The sequence below is a fragment of the Denticeps clupeoides genome, chromosome 13 (assembly GCF_900700375.1).
Source record: "Denticeps clupeoides chromosome 13, fDenClu1.1, whole genome shotgun sequence".
Lineage (NCBI taxonomy): Eukaryota > Metazoa > Chordata > Actinopteri > Clupeiformes > Denticipitidae > Denticeps > Denticeps clupeoides.
In genome coordinates, this window is record NC_041719.1 from 18,753,926 (window position 1) to 18,774,991 (window position 21,066).

Here is a 21,066-nt window from a genome sequence, read left to right on the forward strand (position 1 = left end):
TTTCAATCAGTACTGTGGTTTGTGCTGGATGCTGCTGGACGGTCTGTATCCAGTTTCTTCCCTCATTTGCTCTGTGATCTCCAGTTTTGGATATATTACTTAAAAAAAGTAATTAGTTATATGAGCTGAAGCATTATAGATGTAACTAGTTACTAGGGAAAATCACTTAAAACGTTCAAATATGTCACAAATGTAGATGGTGTGGCTCCATATCCTCCTTAATTAGCTGCACCAGCAGTTGTGCTGCTATCAGATTCCACGTTCTTGGCCGCTTGTTTTAATGAAGCATGAGACCATGAGAGGAGCTTCATCCGATTTGAATTACTTGTTACCGATGTGGATAAAGACTTAGTTCCAGGCCAAAATGTACATTAAACACATACATTCTTACCTTTAATTTCAACAAGGGAAAAAGTCACGTCCACTGTAAAAGGGCTACCTTTAAACTTGCCAATGCTGTGTCTCACCTGCTCTCACCTGTGTGTGTAAAGACCCGCCCACCTCTGCCTCTGGTTGGCTTATTGTGAAGCTGTGCTCAACCTTAGCCAATCATCATCGTTTGTGCAGCATTCTCGACCCTCCCCTCAACCACGTACTGAAAAGCTCATCTTTTTGAACTTCAATTGTTTTTTTGTTAAATGTTTTCATTTCAGATAACAATAAGGCATTGAAGCATCAGTGTTTATCCCAAGACTCTACCTTGCATTCTGTACAAGTCTTATTTTATTCAGTTTGTCATATATCAACCACAAACTATTCTAACTAAGACCTCTGCCCCATTTTTATAGGTATATCTTTTGAATACAGACATTATTTAAGGCACAAATTTATTTTATGAATGCAATTCTTCTCCTTCTGATGAAACAGGTTGATGAGCTGGACTCGGACTGTAGAAATAGTACACTGCGGTTTTCATGCTTTTCATTGGTAACAACTCTGAAAACAGAACAGCACACAGCAGCTGTGAATGTTAGCATTAAACATACTCTTGACACACCAGCAGAGAGAGCCAGAGTATCAGGTGAAGCCAGCACAGAGAGCCAGAGTATCATGGCACAAGTGAAAAGCAACCTCCTTCACTCACTGGACCCTCTGCAGTTTCCTTAGCGCACAAAAAGGTCAACTGAGGACGCGATATCCACTGTACTTCACCTTTCCCTCTCACACTTGGACAATAAAGACTCTTATGTTAGATTGCTGTTCATAGACTTTAGTTCAGCATTCAACACCATCATGCCCTGGAGACTGTGTGTGAAACTGAGCGAGCTGGGACTGAGTACCTCACTCTGTAAATGGATACTGGATTTCCTGTCAGAGAGACCTTAGTCCGTCCGAATCGGCGAGAACGTTTCCAGCACCATCAAGCTGAGTACCGGAGCTCCTCAGGGCTGCGTTCTCAGTCCACTTCTGTTCACACTCCTGACTCACGACTGAACCACATCATCAAATTCGCCGACGACACGACCGTGGTGGGGCTCATCAGTAAGAACGATGAGTCGGCTTACAGAGATGAGGTACAGCAACTGGCTGCCTGGTGCAGTGAGAACAACCTGTCGCTGAATGTGGACAAAACAAAGGAAATCCACATCTCAGATAATCTCACCTGGACCACCAACACCACCTCCGTTACCAAAGAGGCCCAGCAGCATCTCCACTTTCTGAGACGGCTGAAGCGAGCCAACCTGCCCCCTCCCACCCTCACCGCGTTTTACAGGGGCACCATAGAGAGTGTCCTGACCAGCTGCATCTCCGCCTGGTTCGGTAACAGTACTGTTGCCGATATCAGGCAGCTACAAAGGATCATCAAAGCAGCTGGTAACATCATCGGAGCGACTCTTCCGCCGCTGCAGGACATCTTCTATAAGCGCTGCATCAGAAGAGCCTCCTGCATCGTGCTTGACCCCTCACATCCATCACATGGACTTTCTACACTCCTCCCATCCGGCAGACGCTACCACAGCATCAGGTCTCGATCCTCCAGGATGCGTGATAGCTTCTTCCCACTGAAACCAAGAATAAGAAAAATGTCGAGATTTACAAACTGTACTATTATTACTGTTATTTATTTGCACAGTCGGTAAACATGTATATATCACTGGTCACTTTTTAACACTTCATTTTTAGCTAAAATGTATATTTTGAGTCCTATTTATTTATATATTGTATTCCATGTGCCGCATCTGTTTTTTGTTGTCTACTTTTATGTTGCACTGTGTAAACTGGAGCCACGTCTTCTCATCTCTCTGTATATCTGCACAATATATAGAAGAGATGACAATAAAGTTTACTTTGATCAGCAATGGTGCACATTATTTATTGGTTAAGTTTGATTTATTGGTATTTCTTTTTTTAAATGACCATTGGCAAACACAGCCAACAACACTGTGTATGATACCGGGCCAGTGTGTGTGATGCTTGAAAGCATCACTGCTCTCATACCCCAGATTTTCTGACCTCCTGATGATGGCTGACAGGACAACTAGGTAGCCACACAGTATGATGTTTTCATAGGTGATGACAGTGACCTGATTTGGGTTTTGGGGCCACTCATCACAGGAACACTTCTTTCCAAACAAAGACCAATGGATTTGAAAAAGTTCCCAACAATCAATAAATATCTGCTTTGGAGCAACTTACAGGGTTCCACAGAACCTGCCATGGTCTCTTCTTGTCAACTTCTCCAAGCTCCTGGGGACATCATTATATCATGATACGGGGACACCATATCAGCCAGTGCATTTCTGATATAGTATTTACTAGTTGTGTGGCAATGGTAGTCAAATTTTAATCAGACACTTATACAGTACAAGCAAGAGTGTGGAAATGGATTGTCAATATAATTCCAATAACACAATAGTTCACTGTTGACCAACAAAAGTCACCTAATATTATTGTAATGTGGATAAAAGAGACAACAAATAAGTCACAATAAGAGTTGGCATATTTAACTAGTGCATTAAAGCAGCAAGTGACACAAACATACAGGATATTATCTAAAAAGCAGGAGGAACAGTGGGTCTCAATCCTCAAAACAAGTCCATAACCAGTTTTTGTAACTGGGTCACACACCTGTCTATCGAACCAGTGGACAATACACCCCAAGTGCTGGATGGAGCATATGTAGCAGAATTTTATGTCCCTTGTAGAATGAATGAGTCGGGATTCAAACTTTTAATGTTAGAGGTGTGAGGTCACATTGCTTACCGCCGGTACACCCTGGCCTGAAATGTCTTGCTAATTAAACCTGCTCAAATAGTGAACATACTGCTAATTGTTTGTTAGGAAGGACGGTTTGTGCATAAATATGACTTGCAGTGTATATATAACTGCACATCAGAATCTGAATCAAGTATGTGAGCCAACATATAGAAGGAATAGGATTTTGGTTGATGGTATCTCTCAAGCACAACAATATAAAACTACAACAATATACAATATAGTCTAATATCTTATATAAGGGTAACAGATTGCTGTAAGTGTACATAAAGTGCAGCTGCAATGTGTGTAACAGTTCAGCTGTTTAGGAGGGTGATGGCGAGGGAAAGCTGGTCCTGGTCTGCAGGCTTGCATATCATCTGCCAGAGGGCAGCAGGTCAAAATGAATACAAACAAACTAGTTTTAAGCATCATTATACTCCCCAAGCCCAGTCCTAACTTGATCCATTCCACCAAGTTGCAGGGAAGGTGAGTGCTACAACCCCATGGTATATCAGGTTGTCTAGGCTACTGATTCTGAACGTATGGTGAGCTCGCTGCAGAGGTGACCTATCCTGTGAGTGTGCCTGATGCCCAGTCAAAAATACGGTGGGTGTTCAACCAAGGGGTACAATCTAAATAAGACAATGTATTTGTAAAGGGTTTTATTGACAAACACAATGCCACACCCGGATCCCCTCACAAGCTGGGCAACATAAAGGATATATCATACAGAAGAAATGGTTCCTTCCCATATTATGATTGCCTGGTAACTGGTCTAGTTGTGATGTCCTGGATAGCACCCATGAAGCATGTGATCATTAATCTAATAGTTTTCGTAAAAATTGCTCTGTACAATTTCAAAATGATGTCATTTAGTTATAAAATGGTACGGATGGAAATTCATTATTCATCATGCCCATGCAATAAACACAATGATCTCTGTTCAGTTCTTCATTTGGCATGTGGTTAAAAATCCAGATGCTGTAAAAAATGGCTCGCAAACACAGTAGCTGTTAGAACCACATCCAAACACATTAAGATCAGATCACACTAGCAAAAAGCTAGATGAGTACCCCACTACACGACTGAAGCTCCGCCCATTTTAAGGACAGTAAAGATTATTGTCTTACCCCACCCCACTCTCCTGTCACTTAAATATGGTTGGGATAGAAAATGTGTGGATTGGAGGTCTGTGATCATGGCTAAGTTATTTGCAATTGATAAGCCAACCACTCAACTGGGCACCTGGACAGCCATCCAGGCCACACTTGTCAGCAGTCTTAATATAGCATGGCACTGTTAACTGATAGCAGTGACATTAGGGCTGAAAGTAGATAGGAAAATTGCATTTCTAATAGTTATGAGCATATTTAGTTATACTAGCTCATTCAAAACGGATTTTCTTTTACTGCAAGGTTTGATTGCACAGTAATTCAAACTGCAATTGATTACAGTTGCACTTTGCATCGTTTGCATTTTGCGCATCAAATGTTGACATTAATGACAAATGCATATTTTATTTTATGTTGAATATATGATTAAAACTGCTAAAATAGTCATTACAATATAAAACAATCTTTCTAAATCTTCATGATAATTGGTCTCACATGTTTCCTTGACATAAAATCAAGTGTTTATCTATGAAAATCAGCAATATAGCCACAATTTTATGTTGTTTTGTCCCTGTTGTGTTTGTCTCTATTGTCTGCCTCTCAAGCTGTATCTCAGCCTGGAATCCTGTCCAGAGGAAGTGTCTTGTTTCTGCAGGTCTGACAGCTGGCCTCTTTTTAAAATGGGCCCGATTATGATCCCTTGGCTCTCCTGTGGCTCTCCTGTCATAATTTAGACTAGAACTACGAAGAATGATGGAAAACTTTCCAGTGTTGCCATGCTCACATCACATCTGTAGCCCAAGTAACCCAGTCATGGATGTTGCATAAATCAAGTCCAGCAGGTATAGTCCCTCCCCCATTTGAGAGGGCAGTGACAGTGTGACACTTGGTGGCAGGGAGGAAGGGTGTGAGCGTCATGCTGCAGCAGCTGAAGCCTGAGCCAGACCTCACTTAAGCGAGCTGCCATCTTGGTGTTGAGCACAGCTGACAGGTGTACAACTATTTTTGGAGGTTTCCTTGTTGTACCCATTTGTCTGTTGGCAAGATTGTGCACTTTGGCCCCGGGATTCAATGAAATACCTAGTAAAGACTCTGCCATGTGATGTTTTTAAGTTTTTATCAACTTAGTGTGACAGGATAACAGTGCTTGTCTCAGAGTCATTCCCATATGTTTCTTACCTTCATGCTTATTAAGCATAGTACTTAAACACTTAATGTGTGTCATTCCTCATTCATGCAGCCCACCAGCATAAGGCCAGTGAAGATAACCATGAAGAAAGTCACTGGCTGGACTGGACATGACATATGTCTCAGAATTACAGTGTGTCTATTTTTTCCTCCCTCAGCATAGAGCAGGAATGATGGCCTCATTTTAGAAGGACAGAGGTGTCTGAGCTGAGGTTGTGTGAGCAGGGTGAAGAGCTTCTGCAAAATCATCATCTCACCATAATGCTTCAATCGTACAATTGCAAATAATAACAAGAGAGATGATTTGATGAGAATGTGAATAACACAGTCAAGTGCTACATTATTGCCTTCCCTTTTCAAACCCAAGAATTTAGGTTATCACCAACCTTAAGTGAGAAAGATTGGCCTGCGCGAGTCATTGTCCTGCTGAGAGTGGACAGTCCTGCAAGTAGAACCACAGAGATAAAAGCAGTCTGCCTCACACAGCCAATAACAAGTCCTGTTTGTGTGGAGAAGACAACATTTCAAACACAGTTTCAAATGCTACAGTTGAATATCAAAAGCAGAATATGCTTTTAATTATGCTTTATTATTATTATTTTTAGTTTGTTTTGTTTTAATTAACATGTAACAATCTGTATTATTTTTTTTATCATATCTACAGTTTATAATTGATATTGGTTTATATTAGATTAAATATTATATTACTTTATATTAAATTACATTATAGTGATATGATTTCTTTATTGACATATATTGATGTGTATTTGGACCTCATTTTACCACTTGAGGGGATATGCAGAAACATACCTGTAAAAATAAAGTTAGCTTTTAAAGAAGTATCAAGTGGGGTCTGTGGGCCTTGGAAACAGGAAGAGCCACTAGTGTGGGTGAACAGCTGGGGCTGGAATGCTGCAGCGGGCTTGAGTAACATGACTTTTATGGACAGAGCCTCCCCATCAGTAACTTCACCCATTCGAGTTTGTGTGTTCACGAAGGGAGCGGACTCAGCCCGTCTCCAAACTCTGAAGACTGGATCTGCTGCCTCAAGACATTTTTTATATGAGAAACAGACCGAATGTCACTCTGAAGCAGGTAATGTGCTGCACGACTTTTAATCATATTAAGAAATTGGAAAAATCATTTGTTTACATTTTACATGTTGCTTTTGGAAAATGTATGTTGGTTAGATTTAAATATTTAAGAGGAAAATTACATTAAATATTATAACCTACTGTTGAAGTTTTCAGTTTAAATGTAGACTTTTAGGCATAGTCAATTTTGCTGAAGATATATTCTAATGATTCGGATTTCTCTCAATGGTGTTAATATGTTGAAAGAACATCTTAACAGAAGGAAGCTTGACTTTAAAGTCGTGTAAATTGTAATAACATTGCTGAGATATTCTGTCACAGCTGTTTAGTTAATGCCCACCAGAAATAGACTCAGAGCCAGGCCTGTATTTTTAGGCTAACATTGTTAGATTTTAGAACTAAACCAGAACATTGCTGCTAAACATTTAGCAACAAACATACAAATACTTTTCAAAAGTCTGCCCTCCAAATGCCTAAAGCGGCTGTAATAACCCTGATATTCATCATTTTCTCAACTGACTTTGGGATCAGTTCTGCCTGAATAGAATTGATCTCTACTTGCATTTAGTAAAATAAATAAAAGAAATCAGTGTTTCATTTCTACATGCTATACAGTGTATACAAAAAAGTGTACACAGCCCTGTTAAAATGCAATGAGTGCACACCCTTAACCTAATATGTAATTAATTTATAGCATTCAGTCGTTCAGCTGTCCTGTTACAGCACAAATCACAAAGCATCAAAGGTATCAGTCAGGAGAAAGGTACCAAAAAAATTCCACAACATATACAACACAGTGAACAGAGTTATCAAAAAGTGGAGCAAATATGGGACAACTGTGACGTTGCCAGGAACTGGACAGCCCTCCAAAATTGATAATAAGACAAGATGAGAAACCAAGAGACATACATTAACATTGTAGGAGCTGAGAGAATTTCTGGCAAATACTGGTTTGTGTACTTCAACAATCTGCCGTATTCTTCATATGTCTGGATTATGGGGTTGGGTTGCAATGAAAATTATCCAGGCTTGGCTAAAAAAAAGTCTCCTTAAAATGTATGTTCTGATGAGACCAACATAGATAGTCACTTTTAGCCAAAAACATTCATACAAAACTGAAGATCTGTAGGGTGTCCAAAAGGCTGCTGTGCACAGGGGATGCCCTCAAAATCTGACAGATTAGTACCATGCTAGATTAGTACCAATCAAAAGGCTCTTCAACAAAGTATTAGTTTAAGCATTTGCAACCATTTAATTGTATGGTTAACCGTGGTCTCATTTTTACACCACAAAAATCTGGCATTTTAACTTGGTTAGGTTTCCATGCAATTAAACATTCCTACAAGCATTTATATTTTTTGTTGTGTCATGTAAATTATGCTTTTCTCCAGAGGGACCAACATTTATTAGTTATAGGGGCAGCCCTTCTGGAGCCACTCACTATTAAATGTCCATCTTAGGGGCAGAATGGTAAAATCTTGGATTTGAACCTGTGACTTATGAGTTATGTAGTTGCTTCTAAGCCTTAATTCTCTCATATTTTACCAGCAATTACATTTAGAATAAGTATTTATTATTTTCATACACTATATATAATAGTGTTCAAGTGTTCACTTGAAGTCTAGTATTTTATTACTTGATTCCTTTCTAAGGTATTATTAGCACATCCAACAAAAATAGACCAGTATATATTACTGTATCTTAGAAACAGTACACAGCATTGAAAACAGCATTGTATGAGTCACCAACAATCATGGATACCATCTAAGCATGTTGCACACAATGTAATGTGACTTTGACAATATATATTATCAAGGTGCTAGCTACAAGACACAAACAACACTGGGTGGGAGGTGGGGGTCTGCAGTTGATTTGAAAAACTTAGATAACATCCCTTATAATTTCACTGTTCCCATAGCAGAATGGGCAAAAAAAATCTTTACTTTGCTTAGATGATTCAAAAGGTGTAATATCTGCCATTAAAAGGGTATATATAAATATTATAATGTTAGTATTTCATTTGCCTCTACTAAGTTTTTTGTGTGTGACATTCACACTTAGAGTAGCTTTCCTAGGGACACATCTTTTCAACACTCCAAGCTGTTTCTCTCCATGCTTTAGTCGAAAACCCCCATCTGTCTCGCCACATATCTCTAATCAGAAATAGCCTGGGTCACATGTCCTGAACACAGAAGTGGGATAAAATTAGGTTCTGAACGCTGTTCTGAGCCACACCATGACAAGGCAGACTCATGTTACTTTTCAGCAGCAAGTGTAACTCAGCCAAATATACAATCAAATACATTATTTTTGTCTTACTGCATTTAACTCTTTCTGTGCAGAATTATTTTCCAGAAATTAAAATTGGGTTCTATTGCTGACTGGAGGAACTATGGCTGATGTAGCAATGATGGAGAATGTAGAAGCCATGAGCGACAACATTAGTGAAGAAAACTTGAACGAAGTTGAGAACGAAACACATGAGGAAACTGTTGAGAGTGAAGACGGAGGGTCCAAGTCTGACCAGAATGCTAATGTGAATGGTGTAGAGATTAAAACTGCAGACGAGGAAGCTACAACAGATGAAGCAAACCTTAAAAATGACGTAAAGACAAGACGAGAAGGAAGGAGTAGAAAAGGAGGGAATGCTCGGAACGAAGCAAAGCGTTATAGTGACACAAGCATGATGGATGTGGACAACATATCAGATGTTGCCAGTGAGGAAGACAGCACAAGATTAAATGAGGTGGTCTCAAAACAAGAGGTATGTTTTTTTTTTTTATTCCTCTAGGGCCCTATTTTCAAGACTACACAAGAGACCTTCAGTGAGCTTTACATTTTAAGGTTAGGCTGGTGCTTTGTGGTCTGAGGGCCTGATTCTTCCATAATTGTAACTGCATGTTTTCTGCCTGTGTGTTTTATGAGCTTGGTCTAGGTTGTGGTTCAAGCACTATGACATTAGATGATAAATTTGGAGATGTTTTCAGTTTATGAATGTCCAACATATGCAAATGTAATTTTCCAGATGTCATAGTTTTCATTAATTTGGGTAAAATTGAATATTTTGACAGCCACAGTCAATAAGGACGTTAAGCTGTTTTGGCCATTTTTTGATCATAAAAAACAATTGTGATTATGTTTTGGTGTCTTTTTGTTAGTTAGTGATTTTTTTTATCATTGATATGGACAACTTTCTGATGATGGTGTATTAATTAGACCAGCGTAAAATATTACTTTAAACATCAAGCCCTGATGACAAGGGTGCATGAGCTCCTGTGACATGTGGAAGGAGGTGTCCTAGTCTGATGGGTGGCCATGTATGTGTAACTTGGCACTAGAAAACATTATTGTAAGAAGTGAAGCCAGCAGTGGCATTGTAATGTTCTGCTGGGAAACCTTGACATGTACCACTAACCTAAACATTCTTCATGGACACTACATTCCCTGATGGCAGTCACCTCTTTCAGAATCTGCTACTGGCAGGTTGGTAGTGGTGGCCTAGAGGGTAAGGAAGTGGACTCATAACCGGAAGGTTACGGGTTGGAATCCAAAACCGCTAAAGTGCCACTGAGGTCCCCTTGAGCAAAGTACCTTCCCTGCACATTGCTCCCTGTGCGCCTTTCATGACTGCCTACAACTGGATGGTGCAGTACAGAGAAAAGAGAAGTGTGAGTTAGTGATGAGTTAGCTTAGTAACTGAACAGAGAATAAAAAGGTTTTTAGCCTGGATTTAAATGCTGATACTGTGTCTGAATCCCACACATTTCTCGGAAGATTGTTCCAAAGATCTGGAGCTCTATAAGCAAATGCTCTATTTCCAGCAGTGACTTTGCATACACGGGGGACAGCCAGTAATTCTTCTCCAATAGAACGAAGGGAGCGTGGTGTGTTATGAGGGACTAGTAGGTATAAGGTAAAATGGAGCATGATCATGCAGAGCCTTATAGGTGAAGTCAATACGGAACTTAACTGGAGGCCAATGCAAAGAAAAAATGTGCTTGTATATTCTAATGCATTTAAGAACGCTGGCTGCGGAGTTTTGGACGAGCTGAAGTTTATTCAATGAAGCAGCAGAGCAAGTACAGGAATCCAGTCTAGATCTTATGAATATGTGAACTAATTTCTCTGCATCTGAGATGGAAAGAAACTTCCTAACTGTAGCAATGTTTCTTAGATGGAAATATTTAGTCCTGGAAATATTTTGAATGTGATTGTCACATTGTCACAAATGGCAAATCAGCATCAAACGCCAGAACGGGTGGTAGTAGCCTAGTGGGTAACACACTCTATGAACCAGAAGACCCGGGTTCGAATCCCACTTACTACCATTGTGTCCCTGAGCAAGACACTTAACCCCAAATTGCTCCAGGGAGACTGTCCCTGTAACTACTGATTGTAAGTCGCTCTGGATAAGGGCGTCTGATAAATGCTGTAAATGTAAAGAACAATGTTTTGTATCACAATGACAAAACAATCACTTTTACTTTTTCACTTTTGCCAGATACCACAGCGTACCTAGAGGTCTAGTGTCCATGTCTTGACAGGCCAGGGCTGTTTTGCATACAAACAAGGGACAAACTCAATATAAGGCAATTGGCCGAAATGCTATGGAAAATCAATTTATTAGTAATAGGGTTATGCTTGAAATTAGGGCCCTACTTAAACATAACTTTGTAACTTCACACTAGACATTACATTGGTATCTCTTAACCGCATTATATTGCATTTTCTTATTTTAAAGAAACTGATGAAATCTGCTAAGCCTGTCCAAAAGAGTTATGTTGCCAAAGTGAACAAAGGAGAGGTGAAGAATAAATTTGAAGCCATGCAGAAGGCACGGGAGGACCGTAACAAGAGGAGGAGTGATGAGGAACAGAAGAAGAGGAAAGAGCAGTATATCAAGGAGAGAGAGTGGAATCGCCGGAAACAACAGGTCATCACAGATAACCCTATTAACTGCATTCTGCATGCCAGATGGTCTCTGAAGGGACATGACAATTCACTGTTTACATTTAAGCATTTTTTTTCATTCAGATGCAAAATATTGCTATGCTCCCTTAACATTTGTATGGCCTAAATATCCATGGCTTAATGTAATACTCAAAATCCTCTATTTAAGGTGCTCTGAGTAGACATCAGCTAGGCTCCCTGGCACTGTGACATCACAGTGTGTTAGCCAATGAACAGCCTTGCCGCAGGTCATATGTAAGGATTAGGCCTGTAGGCTTGCTGGGACCAGCATGGCTCCAGAGATGGCAGCCGTGCAAAGCAGATGATCCTAGATAAACCGCAACCTCACAGCACACTGTTTGATCTGCCACAGATAAAAGAACTCCTTGCATCCAGTGATGAGGAAGAGGAGGTGAAGCCAGCCAAGCCAGCAAAATTGTATGTTCCTAAGATCACAGGTAGGACAACCCTGCACAGGAGACCTTGGGAGTGTAAGCATGACTGCAGACTGCTCAGCGATTTCTCAGTTCATGGACATGTGGCTCCACAGGCAGTGTGAAGGGAAAGTTTGCTGAGATGGAGAAGCAAAGGCAGGAGGGTGAGAGGAAACGAACCGAAGATGAAAGAAAGAAACGTGCTGCCCAGGACACGCTGGAGAAAGCCAAGATTCAGAAGGAGCTGGCCAAGAAAGCAGAGGAGGTAAGTAGTGAAACAGAACTCGTGTTGATGGTAATACTGAAAGTAGAGTGCAGTAGCTCAGCCAATCAGGGTCTGATTTTCTGCCATGACGGAATCTCATCTAGTATGTTTAATCTTGAAGGTAATCCTCAGCTAGCACCCTGAGGAGTTATTTAAAGTAGCGCTTGACAGCTTAACCATGCAGGATGGTTTAATTGTGGAGTCCTGTGGTACCTGTGAAGTGTCCATCTGTGGCCATATTTGTTCATAAACCCTTCATTTATAACATATAATAATCACACATCTGCCAAGAGTTTCCTCACAACAGTCACTACACTGCCCAGAATGAACATTTGTTGTTGATTCTTGGACACTGTCCTGTTGGTGCTTTTCTGTGCATTTCCTGCGTTTTATGTTCCTGTTAATATTTTTATCAACTTCCTCATGCACAATGTGATCTCATGTGCCTTACCCAACCACACATATGGCCCTGTGAAGGAGGGAGACAACAGCCTCCTGGTCAAAGTGGTACCTGCAAAGCCGTGTAGAGCTCCTGGCAAGATCAAGATGAACTTTGAGGATCTGGAAAAGAACCGCGAAGACGAGCTGAAGAAGATGGCAGAGGAGGAGAAGAAGAAGAGGTACGATGAAAACAGGCGCTCGTTCAGGGAGGCCAAGAGACGGTCTGTCATCTTACAGGTGAGTCAGAAAGTGGTTTACTACCCATTTGCAGTTTGTACTAAAGTTTTTTTGTTATCTTTTAATTAATATTAATACTAATCCATTAATATTATAGTAATCCAGACATACTACAAGATAAATTAAAAGTCCATACAGTAGCCTTCATTTAAACAGACAACAGTGTTTGTCTGTGCATTTGGAGCACCAAATTATTTGAATTAATATAATAAAATAGTAATTTGTTTGAAAAATGACTTGATTGCAGTATTCCATTATCACTTTTTAGGTCGCACTTGATATATATAGATTTACTTTTGGCCATATTTTCATCTGCTGCAGTTTCATGACAATGCATCTGCTTTAAAAAAGAAAAGTGGGTGGAGAGTCTGAAAAATATTAGTGGAGGGTCATGAATGTGAACTAAACAGCAAAACTGAGGAAACGAAAGAGCGCTCTAGACAGTGGGCTAGAAAATATGGTATTTGTACCTCAAGAGAGTGTAGAGACTGAAGTTTGCATGAGAGGACAATTTTAGTAACAATTTTATCTCTTCCTCTAACCTCATCTGGCCCTGATTATTACTAGGTAGGAAGTCAGTACAAAAGATGAGACCGCAGTTTTTCATTTTTATTATTGGTTTATTTGACTCTCTGATTATCATATTCTCTACCCTTGAATGTGGCTGGGCCTCATAGTCCTCTGACAGTTCACATGGGTGATGGGGGGGGGGGGGGGGGCTCAGCTTTTTGGTGATATACTTCTCCCTATTTGATTAGAGTTTGAACAAATAATTTGCACTTTAATGCACTCTGCAGTTGCATTTTTTGTTGTTAAACCATAAAAGCATCAGTCATTCAACCATCCATTGCATACTGAACCATAGTGATTTCAGTGTAAAATGTTCTGCCTTTCAGTGGAGGTAGAATTGAGCATGGAGAGAAGTGCTTAAAATTGTTGGAGAAACATAATTTCAAATTTCTGTGTGTTTTTTTTCCTAAGACATGGGCTGGTGATATTGAACACTATATACTTGATCACTATATACTTTCCCATATGAAACAAATCCATTTTCTCTATTAGTCATTTTTCCCCTCTGATATTGCCATACTGAAAGCTATAAAGATATAAAAGTTATTAAGATATAACGTATAACATATAAAACTAGGACTTTAGCTGTCTTCCTCGCTTCATTTTCAGCCATTTACTCTTCGCGTCATGAGGTACATGAGGTACACGTCAGGCTTCGTATTCCAGCGCGTCAGCAATCTAGACATCCCAACTTGTGAATGGATTCATTCATTGAATGACCAAATAATTCAGAGCATGGTGGGAGGAGCCTGCAACTCGACTTCCTGAACACAGTGTTCCTTTGACTGACATTTTTTTGTAAAACCTAAACTGTTATGCTATTCAATTGGTCCATTACAGGGACTGTAAAACTACTACTCTGATTTAATCTCTAATGAATGTAATACAAAGTCACTATTTTAATTGTATAAGAACAGTATCCAACCCCCTGATTCTCTACCATCTCATTTGCACTCATCGGCCTTCTGTAACTCAAATTTCCTTCAATTAGACAGTGATAAAACTGAAATCCTACTTGTAGCGCACTTGGAAAAATCGATAACCAGTGTGAAGGGGGGGTGTTCAATCCTTTATTGCACTGCAATCACGAACACACAAATTCAGCTCTAATTCAGCCGCTGTGTAGCAAAAACAGAGAGTACACATACAGCTACATATAGAGCCTCCACTCAGTGTCCACATACGACAGACACTAGATATACAAAAAAATAAAAAGGGGGTGGCAGAATACTTTAGCTGAATCCATAGCAACTACCTAATGATGTCTGTGTCTTATGTTCTCATTGAACATAAATATTTGCTTGCATTTAGCTTGCTTACCTATTTGAATAGCCTTATTCTTTTATACTATCTTTTATACTATCTTTTCCCTTAATTCTATTTTTATGATGTTGATGATGCAATACACCAAGTTCCAGCGAAAAACTGGCCATCAACCCACAGAGGAAACGGAATCACACGGGGAGACAGGAGGAGAATAAAAAATAATACATTTTGTTTTATTTTTAGAACTATTACTTTAACTATGCACAGTCAAAACTGAGCGTCACTGCGTGTTGTACTGTCGGAACTACGCACATGGCACATGAATCGTGAATCGTGAATCGGTCCGGGCTAACAGCGCAATAGAACTGAGACACGAACGAATCGCTCGAGGAAGTGATTCTGTCCAGCACGTTCCCTTAAGATTCATTATTTTGAACGAATCGTTCGCGAACGACACCGCCAAAATTTTTTTATTTTTGTACGTGGTACTGTCTCGCGTGCTTGTTCTAGTGTCCTCGATATTTATATGAATATAAATATTTATATGAATATGCGGGGAACTCCCGGAGCTTGGGATGTTTAAATATAAAAGTAATGTTCACACACCCACAGACTATGCTCATTTCTGCCATTTCTATCTTGTTCGTGATCTCTGATCATCGATCCAGATCGTATAATCGCCGAGCATGACCTGATGGTGAAACTATTACCTGTTTTTTTTAATTACAGGATGAGGAGCTTCAGCCCAAACAAAAGGAGCAGGTGACACCTGGCAAGCTGAAGCTGACATTCGAGGAGCTGGAGAAGGAGCGTCAGGACCACCAGAGGAGACAAGCTGAAGAAGAAGCGCGGCGGCGCTTGCTGGAGGAGAAGAGGGCGTTTGAGGAGGCCAAGATAGGCATGGTAATAAATGGCCTTTTTTTAACCCCTTTTGCATTTTAGAGAACAACATAATAAATGTTTTTTTTTTTTTTTGCAGGAGCCTGATGAGGGTGAGGACAACGCGCAGAGCGAGAAAGAAGAGCTCCGGCCAGGGAAATTGAGGCTGAGCTTTGAAGAGCTGGAGAGACAGCGGCTGGAGGAGGAGCGCAAGCGTGTGGAGGACGAGGCGAAGAGACGGATAGAACAGGAGAAGAAAGCGTTTGCTGAAGCCAGGAAGACCATGGTAAGCTCCATAGCTGGCCCACCAGACCTGCATTCAAGCCTGAGATCCATGCCAAGCCCGTTGCCATTGCGTTTGCAGTACCTGGAGGATGATGACGATGTTCTGCTGGCCATGATGAGCGCCGAAGGCTCCAGACCAGGGAAGCTGAGCATTAGCTTTGAGGAGCTGGAACGGCAGAGGAGGGAGGAGGAGCAGAGAAAGAAGGAAGAGGAGGCCAGACGTCGCCTGGAGGAGGAGAAGAAACTCTTTGCTGAGGCGAGGAAGAACATGGTAGGGCTGGAGGGAATGGAGGGAATGCCGGGACGTCAGCATGAGCCAATCCGCTTCTCTAATCTACCAGAGAGCTTCCGACAGGATTACACACTACAGTCTCACCAGTTTACCCAGTACGCTTCTGTTTTAGCCGCACTGGTAGAGAATGCTCATGTGTGACGCTTGGAGTCTGATATCATCTGAGCACATAAACCAAATCAAAACGCTTAAAGTAATAATTAAAGGTAGAGGTTATATATATATATATCCCTCTATTTTATTACATTTAAATATAGTTCCTCACAAAATTCTCCAGCCCTGAAACGTTGATGATGTGCTCACATGGTATACCTGCAATGCTTCTCTTCTGTTCACAAGAGCCCTGCTGAGGATCGCGAAATAGCTGTGGCTGCATACGGAGATGGAAAAGTAAGACATATTGAAACAGATTTTTAAGTTATTGTACACTTCATATGAAAATATTGGCTTTATATAATTTGTGCAGGCTGAATTCTGTGGCTGGCATGTATATAGTATCATTTCATTCCATCAGCAAGGCATGTTGTCCCAGCAGAATGAAGCTGTGACCTGGCGCTGTTTTGTTGCAACAGGTGCAGGATGAAGAGGACGTTCTGGTGAAGAGCGAGTCTCAGGAAGCACTGCATCCTGGGAAATTGGAAATCAACTTTGAGGAGATGCTGAAGATGAAGGAAGAAGCTGAAAGGAAGCGCAAAGAGGCAGAGCGTCGAACGAAAATGGAGTTGGAGAAGAAGCAGTTTGAACAGCTTCGGCAAGAGATGGGAGAGGTCAGCTGACAAGAGATACGTGCTGTGCTTTTTCGCTTGGTCACATTTTTATTTGATCTCCATTTTCATTGTTTCATTATAGGTTTTCCTGTATGCTTACATGTGCTTGTAGTAACACTGTAACAGTGTTAGTATTTTGCATTTAAACAATACAGGGAGTGCAGAATTATTAGGCAAGTTGTATTTGTGAGGAATAATTTTATTATTGAACAACCATGTTCTCAATGAACCCAAAAAACTCATTAATATCAAAGCTGAATGTTTTTGGAAGTAGTTTTTAGTTTGTTTTTATTTTTAGCTATTTTAGGGGGATATCTGTGTGTGCAGGTGACTATTACTGTGCATAATTATTAGGCAACTTAACAAAGAACAAATATATACCCATTTCAATGATCTATTTTTACCAGTGAAACCAATATAACATCTCCACATTCACAAATATACATTTCTGACATTCAAAAACAAATCAGCGACCAATATAGCCACCTTTCTTTGCAAGGACACTCAAAAGCCTGCCATCCATGGATTCTGTCAGTGTTTTGATCTGTTCACCATTAACATTGCGTGCAGCAGCAACCACAGCCTCCCAGACACTGTTCAGAGAGGTGTACTGTTTTCCCTCCTTGTAAATCTCACATTTGATGATGGACCACAGGTTCTCAATGGGGTTCAGATCAGGTGAACAAGGAGGCCATGTCATTAGTTTTTCTTCTTTTATACCCTTTCTTGCCAGCCACGCTGTGGAGTACTTGGACGCGTGTGATGGAGCATTGTCCTGCATGAAAATCATGTTTTTCTTGAAGGATGCAGACCACTGCTTGAAGAAGGTGTCTTCCAGAAATTGGCAGTAGGACTGGGAGTTGAGCTTGACTCCATCCTCAACCCGAAAAGGCCCCACAAGCTCATCTTTGATGATACCAGCCCAAACCAGTCCTCCACTGCCACCTTGCTGGCGTCTGACTCGGACTGGAGCTCCCTGCCCTTTACCAATCCATCCATCTGGCCCATCAAGACTCACTCTCATTTCATCAGTCCATAAAACCTTAGAAAAATCAGTCTTGAGATATTTCTTGGCCCAGTCTTGATGTTTCAGCTTGTGTGTCTTGTTCAGTGGTGGTCGTCTTTCAGCCTTTCTTACCTTGGCCATGTCTCTGAGTATTGCACACCTTGTGCTTTTGGGCACTCCAGTGATGTTGCAGCTCTGAAATATGGCCAAACTGGTGGCAAGTGGCATCTTGGCAGCTGCACGCTTGACTTTTCTCAGTTCATGGCCAGTTATATTGCGCCTTGGTTTTTCCACACGCTTCTTGCGACCCTGTTGACTATTTTGAATGAAACGCTTGATTGTTCAATGATGTCGCTTCGCTTCAGTGCTACATCCCTCTGCAAGATATCTCACTATTTTTGACTTTTCTGAGCCTGTCAAGTCCTTCTTTTGACCCATTTTGGAAAGGAAGGAAAGGAAGTTGCCTAATAATTATGCACACCTGATATAGGGTGTTGATGTCATTAGACCACACCCCTTCTCATTACAGAGATGCACATCACCTAATATGATTAATTGGTAGTAGGCTTTCGAGCTTAAACAGCTTGGAGTAAGACAACATGCATGAAGAGGATGATGTGGACAAAATACTCATTTGCCTAATAATTCTGCCACATTGTGTCACCTTGACAGGACGAGGTCAATGAAAGTTCTGAAGTGGTGAGTACAGAATATGAAGAATTAACGAAGCTTAAGCGAACTGGCTCCATTCAAGCAAAAAACCTGAAGTCAAAGTTTGAGAAGATCAAGGAACTCACACAGGAGGAGATTCAGAAGAAGATCGAAGAGGAAAGAGCAAGAAGGAAAGCCCTGGATCTGGAGATTAAAGAGAGGGAGGCTGAGCGATTCCAGGAGGTATGTTCTGGTCTGGTCTCCTTCGTGAAGAGCAGAACTCTGCTGACTCCTGTTTTAGCAAACACAAAAATAGAACAAGAGGGGGAAAACAGACTGGCAACAAGCATCGTTTTGAAGTCTGTGATAAAACAAAGGGAACCTTTCCCTTTTTCTTGTTCTTCACAGGAAGAAGATGAGGACAGCCAACTCGCCGCGAGGGAGGTGGACATCCCATTCAAACAGAAGGTGGACATGCGCGCGCGCTTTGAGCAAATGGCCAGGGCTCGAGAGGAGGAGGAGAGGAGGAGAATCGAGGAACAGAAACTACAGCGGATGCAGTTTGAGCAGCAGGAGATCGACGCAGCTCTGCAGAAAGTAAACCTCGCCTGGATGCCGTTTTTTAAGAGTTAACGCCTGCATGAACTGGGCCACAGCATGGGTGGCTTTGTCTTTTTTGTCCTCGCTCCACTTTTTGAGACCCGGTACTTTGCTTTTTTAATTTTTTTATATGGGGTGGTGTTTTGGCAGAAAAGGGATGAAGCGGAAGAGGAAGAGAGAAGCATTGTTAACGGGTCTGCCGCCTATGACGACGAGGAAGATCACGGCCGGTCAGGAGCGCCGTGGTTCAAGAAAGCCCTGAAAAACCTTTCGGTGGTGGATTCCGAGCCCGTCCGGTTCACAGTGAAAATCACCGGCGAGCCGAGGCCGGAGGTGACCTGGTGGTTTGAGGGCGAGATGCTGCAGGACTGTGAGGACTATCAATACATCGAGAGGGGCGAGACATACTGCCTGTACCTCCCAGAGACCTTCCCGGAAGACGAGGGAGAGTACATGTGCAAAGCGGTCAACAGCCGAGGAACCGCCGCCAGCACCTGCATCCTCACCATTGAAAGTAAGCGCGTGTGTGCCACTAACCGCGGATGCATGCACGTCCTTCACATTCCACTTCTAACCAGGCATGGGCCGCACATCCTCTCCCCAACGGCCAGATTCCTCGTCCTCCTCTGGGTAACGGTCCTCTCTTTTCTTTTCTCTCTTCCAGCTGATGACTACTGATGCTCTCCGTCCGTGGAACGTTCCCTCGTTATTTTGTAAAACACCATCATTTATGGTAGGGCCAAACAAGAGGAAATGGCCACCATTCATTTTATTTCTTTTTTTGGCCATTCCTCCCTGATATTATGTACAAAACGAGACAGTCCGGGTGCAAAATATTGTTTACATGTTAGTAAGCACAGATATGCACTTGCTCTCAGCGAATAGGTCAGGAGGAAAAAAAGTGCCAAAAACCATTTAAACTGTTCATCCGTCATCATTTTTTTCATTTGTATTTTATTTGTATTTTATTTTGTTCTTATACCTCTGCACTGACCTCTGCAAAGAATCATTTGTATATCAAACCGCCCAGGATGTTAATCTTGCTGAGTTTAGTCCTTTCAGAATCAGAATTATTCGTCATTTTATTCCACACCTACAATTGACTATGCACAGGGTTTCTCCTCTCAATACTAGAAGACGTATTTGACACTGTTATAGAATCGTGTTTGCAAATAGTAGCTTAGTTAGAAAATTTGTAAAAATGATAATAAAATGAGTAAAGTTGTGCTGGTTGTCACGTGTCCTTCTTCCCCCGCTGTCTGCAAGCGCACTGTATGCCAAGGGGCAAATGAAGCGTCATTTTCGTGGCGGTGGTCGCCCTCTACTGGGTAACAGGTCTGCCATTTCAGGTACAAGGATCTGTACTTCTATCAGAATTCTTTCTGAAAATGTATGGGAATATTTTTTTAAAGGTATTTTTAAGTATTTTTGTGTGTGTGTGTATGTGTCTTAATCATTTAGGCTTCTTACCCAAAATCTTACTGTGATACTTTGTTTCTATCAGCCTGTCAGCCTCACAACCAGCGGCCATCTGTGTTGTTAATTTAAACAGAGCATCAGTGATCATAATGTGTTGACCTAGTGTGTAGATCATGTGTCTTCATGGTTTGTGGTGTGAGATTCTGTGAATATCTTTTTCATTTTAGATGGGTGCTACTGTGCTACAATGATTTGGTATGATTTTATGATTCCAAGAACTCTCAATGCACATTTGCCTTCAGGCTTGGTCATTTCCAGTTTGCTATCAGTGTACTCTCGTCTGGTTCATGATGAGTTCACTTAAACCAGATTGACATTTTGCGATTCAGTCCACTTCTGTATGCGTTGTACT

General features: G+C 41.2%; 2 protein-coding genes across 3 annotated transcripts in view; one reads left to right on the plus strand and one right to left on the minus strand.

The window, feature by feature from the left end:
- Positions 1-1,978: 1,978 nt before the first annotated feature.
- Positions 1,979-21,066, minus strand: part of alkal1 (ALK and LTK ligand 1) — a 46,570-nt gene continuing 27,482 nt past the window's right edge. The window contains exons 5-6 of the transcript XR_003751613.1: positions 5,885-5,940; positions 1,979-2,003 (exon numbers count right to left, since the gene is read on the minus strand). The gene's annotated coding sequence lies outside the window, so the exon portion shown is untranslated. The remainder of the gene's footprint in view (positions 2,004-5,884; positions 5,941-21,066) is intronic.
- nexn (nexilin (F actin binding protein)) lies at positions 6,446-20,461 on the plus strand. Of its 2 annotated transcripts, XM_028999965.1 has the most exons (15): positions 6,446-6,593; positions 8,935-9,356; positions 11,334-11,525; positions 11,916-12,000; positions 12,093-12,241; positions 12,719-12,919; positions 15,485-15,658; positions 15,735-15,920; positions 15,999-16,190; positions 16,551-16,601; positions 16,784-16,978; positions 18,657-18,878; positions 19,044-19,232; positions 19,386-19,749; positions 19,900-20,461. In XM_028999965.1, the coding sequence occupies exons 2-15, from the start codon at positions 8,985-8,987 to the stop codon at positions 19,911-19,913; spliced, it is 2,586 nt and encodes an 861-aa protein (XP_028855798.1). In that variant the 5' UTR covers positions 6,446-6,593; positions 8,935-8,984; the 3' UTR covers positions 19,914-20,461. The 2 variants fall into 2 exon arrangements, with proteins under 2 accessions (XP_028855798.1, XP_028855799.1); XM_028999966.1 differs by lacking the exon at positions 16,551-16,601.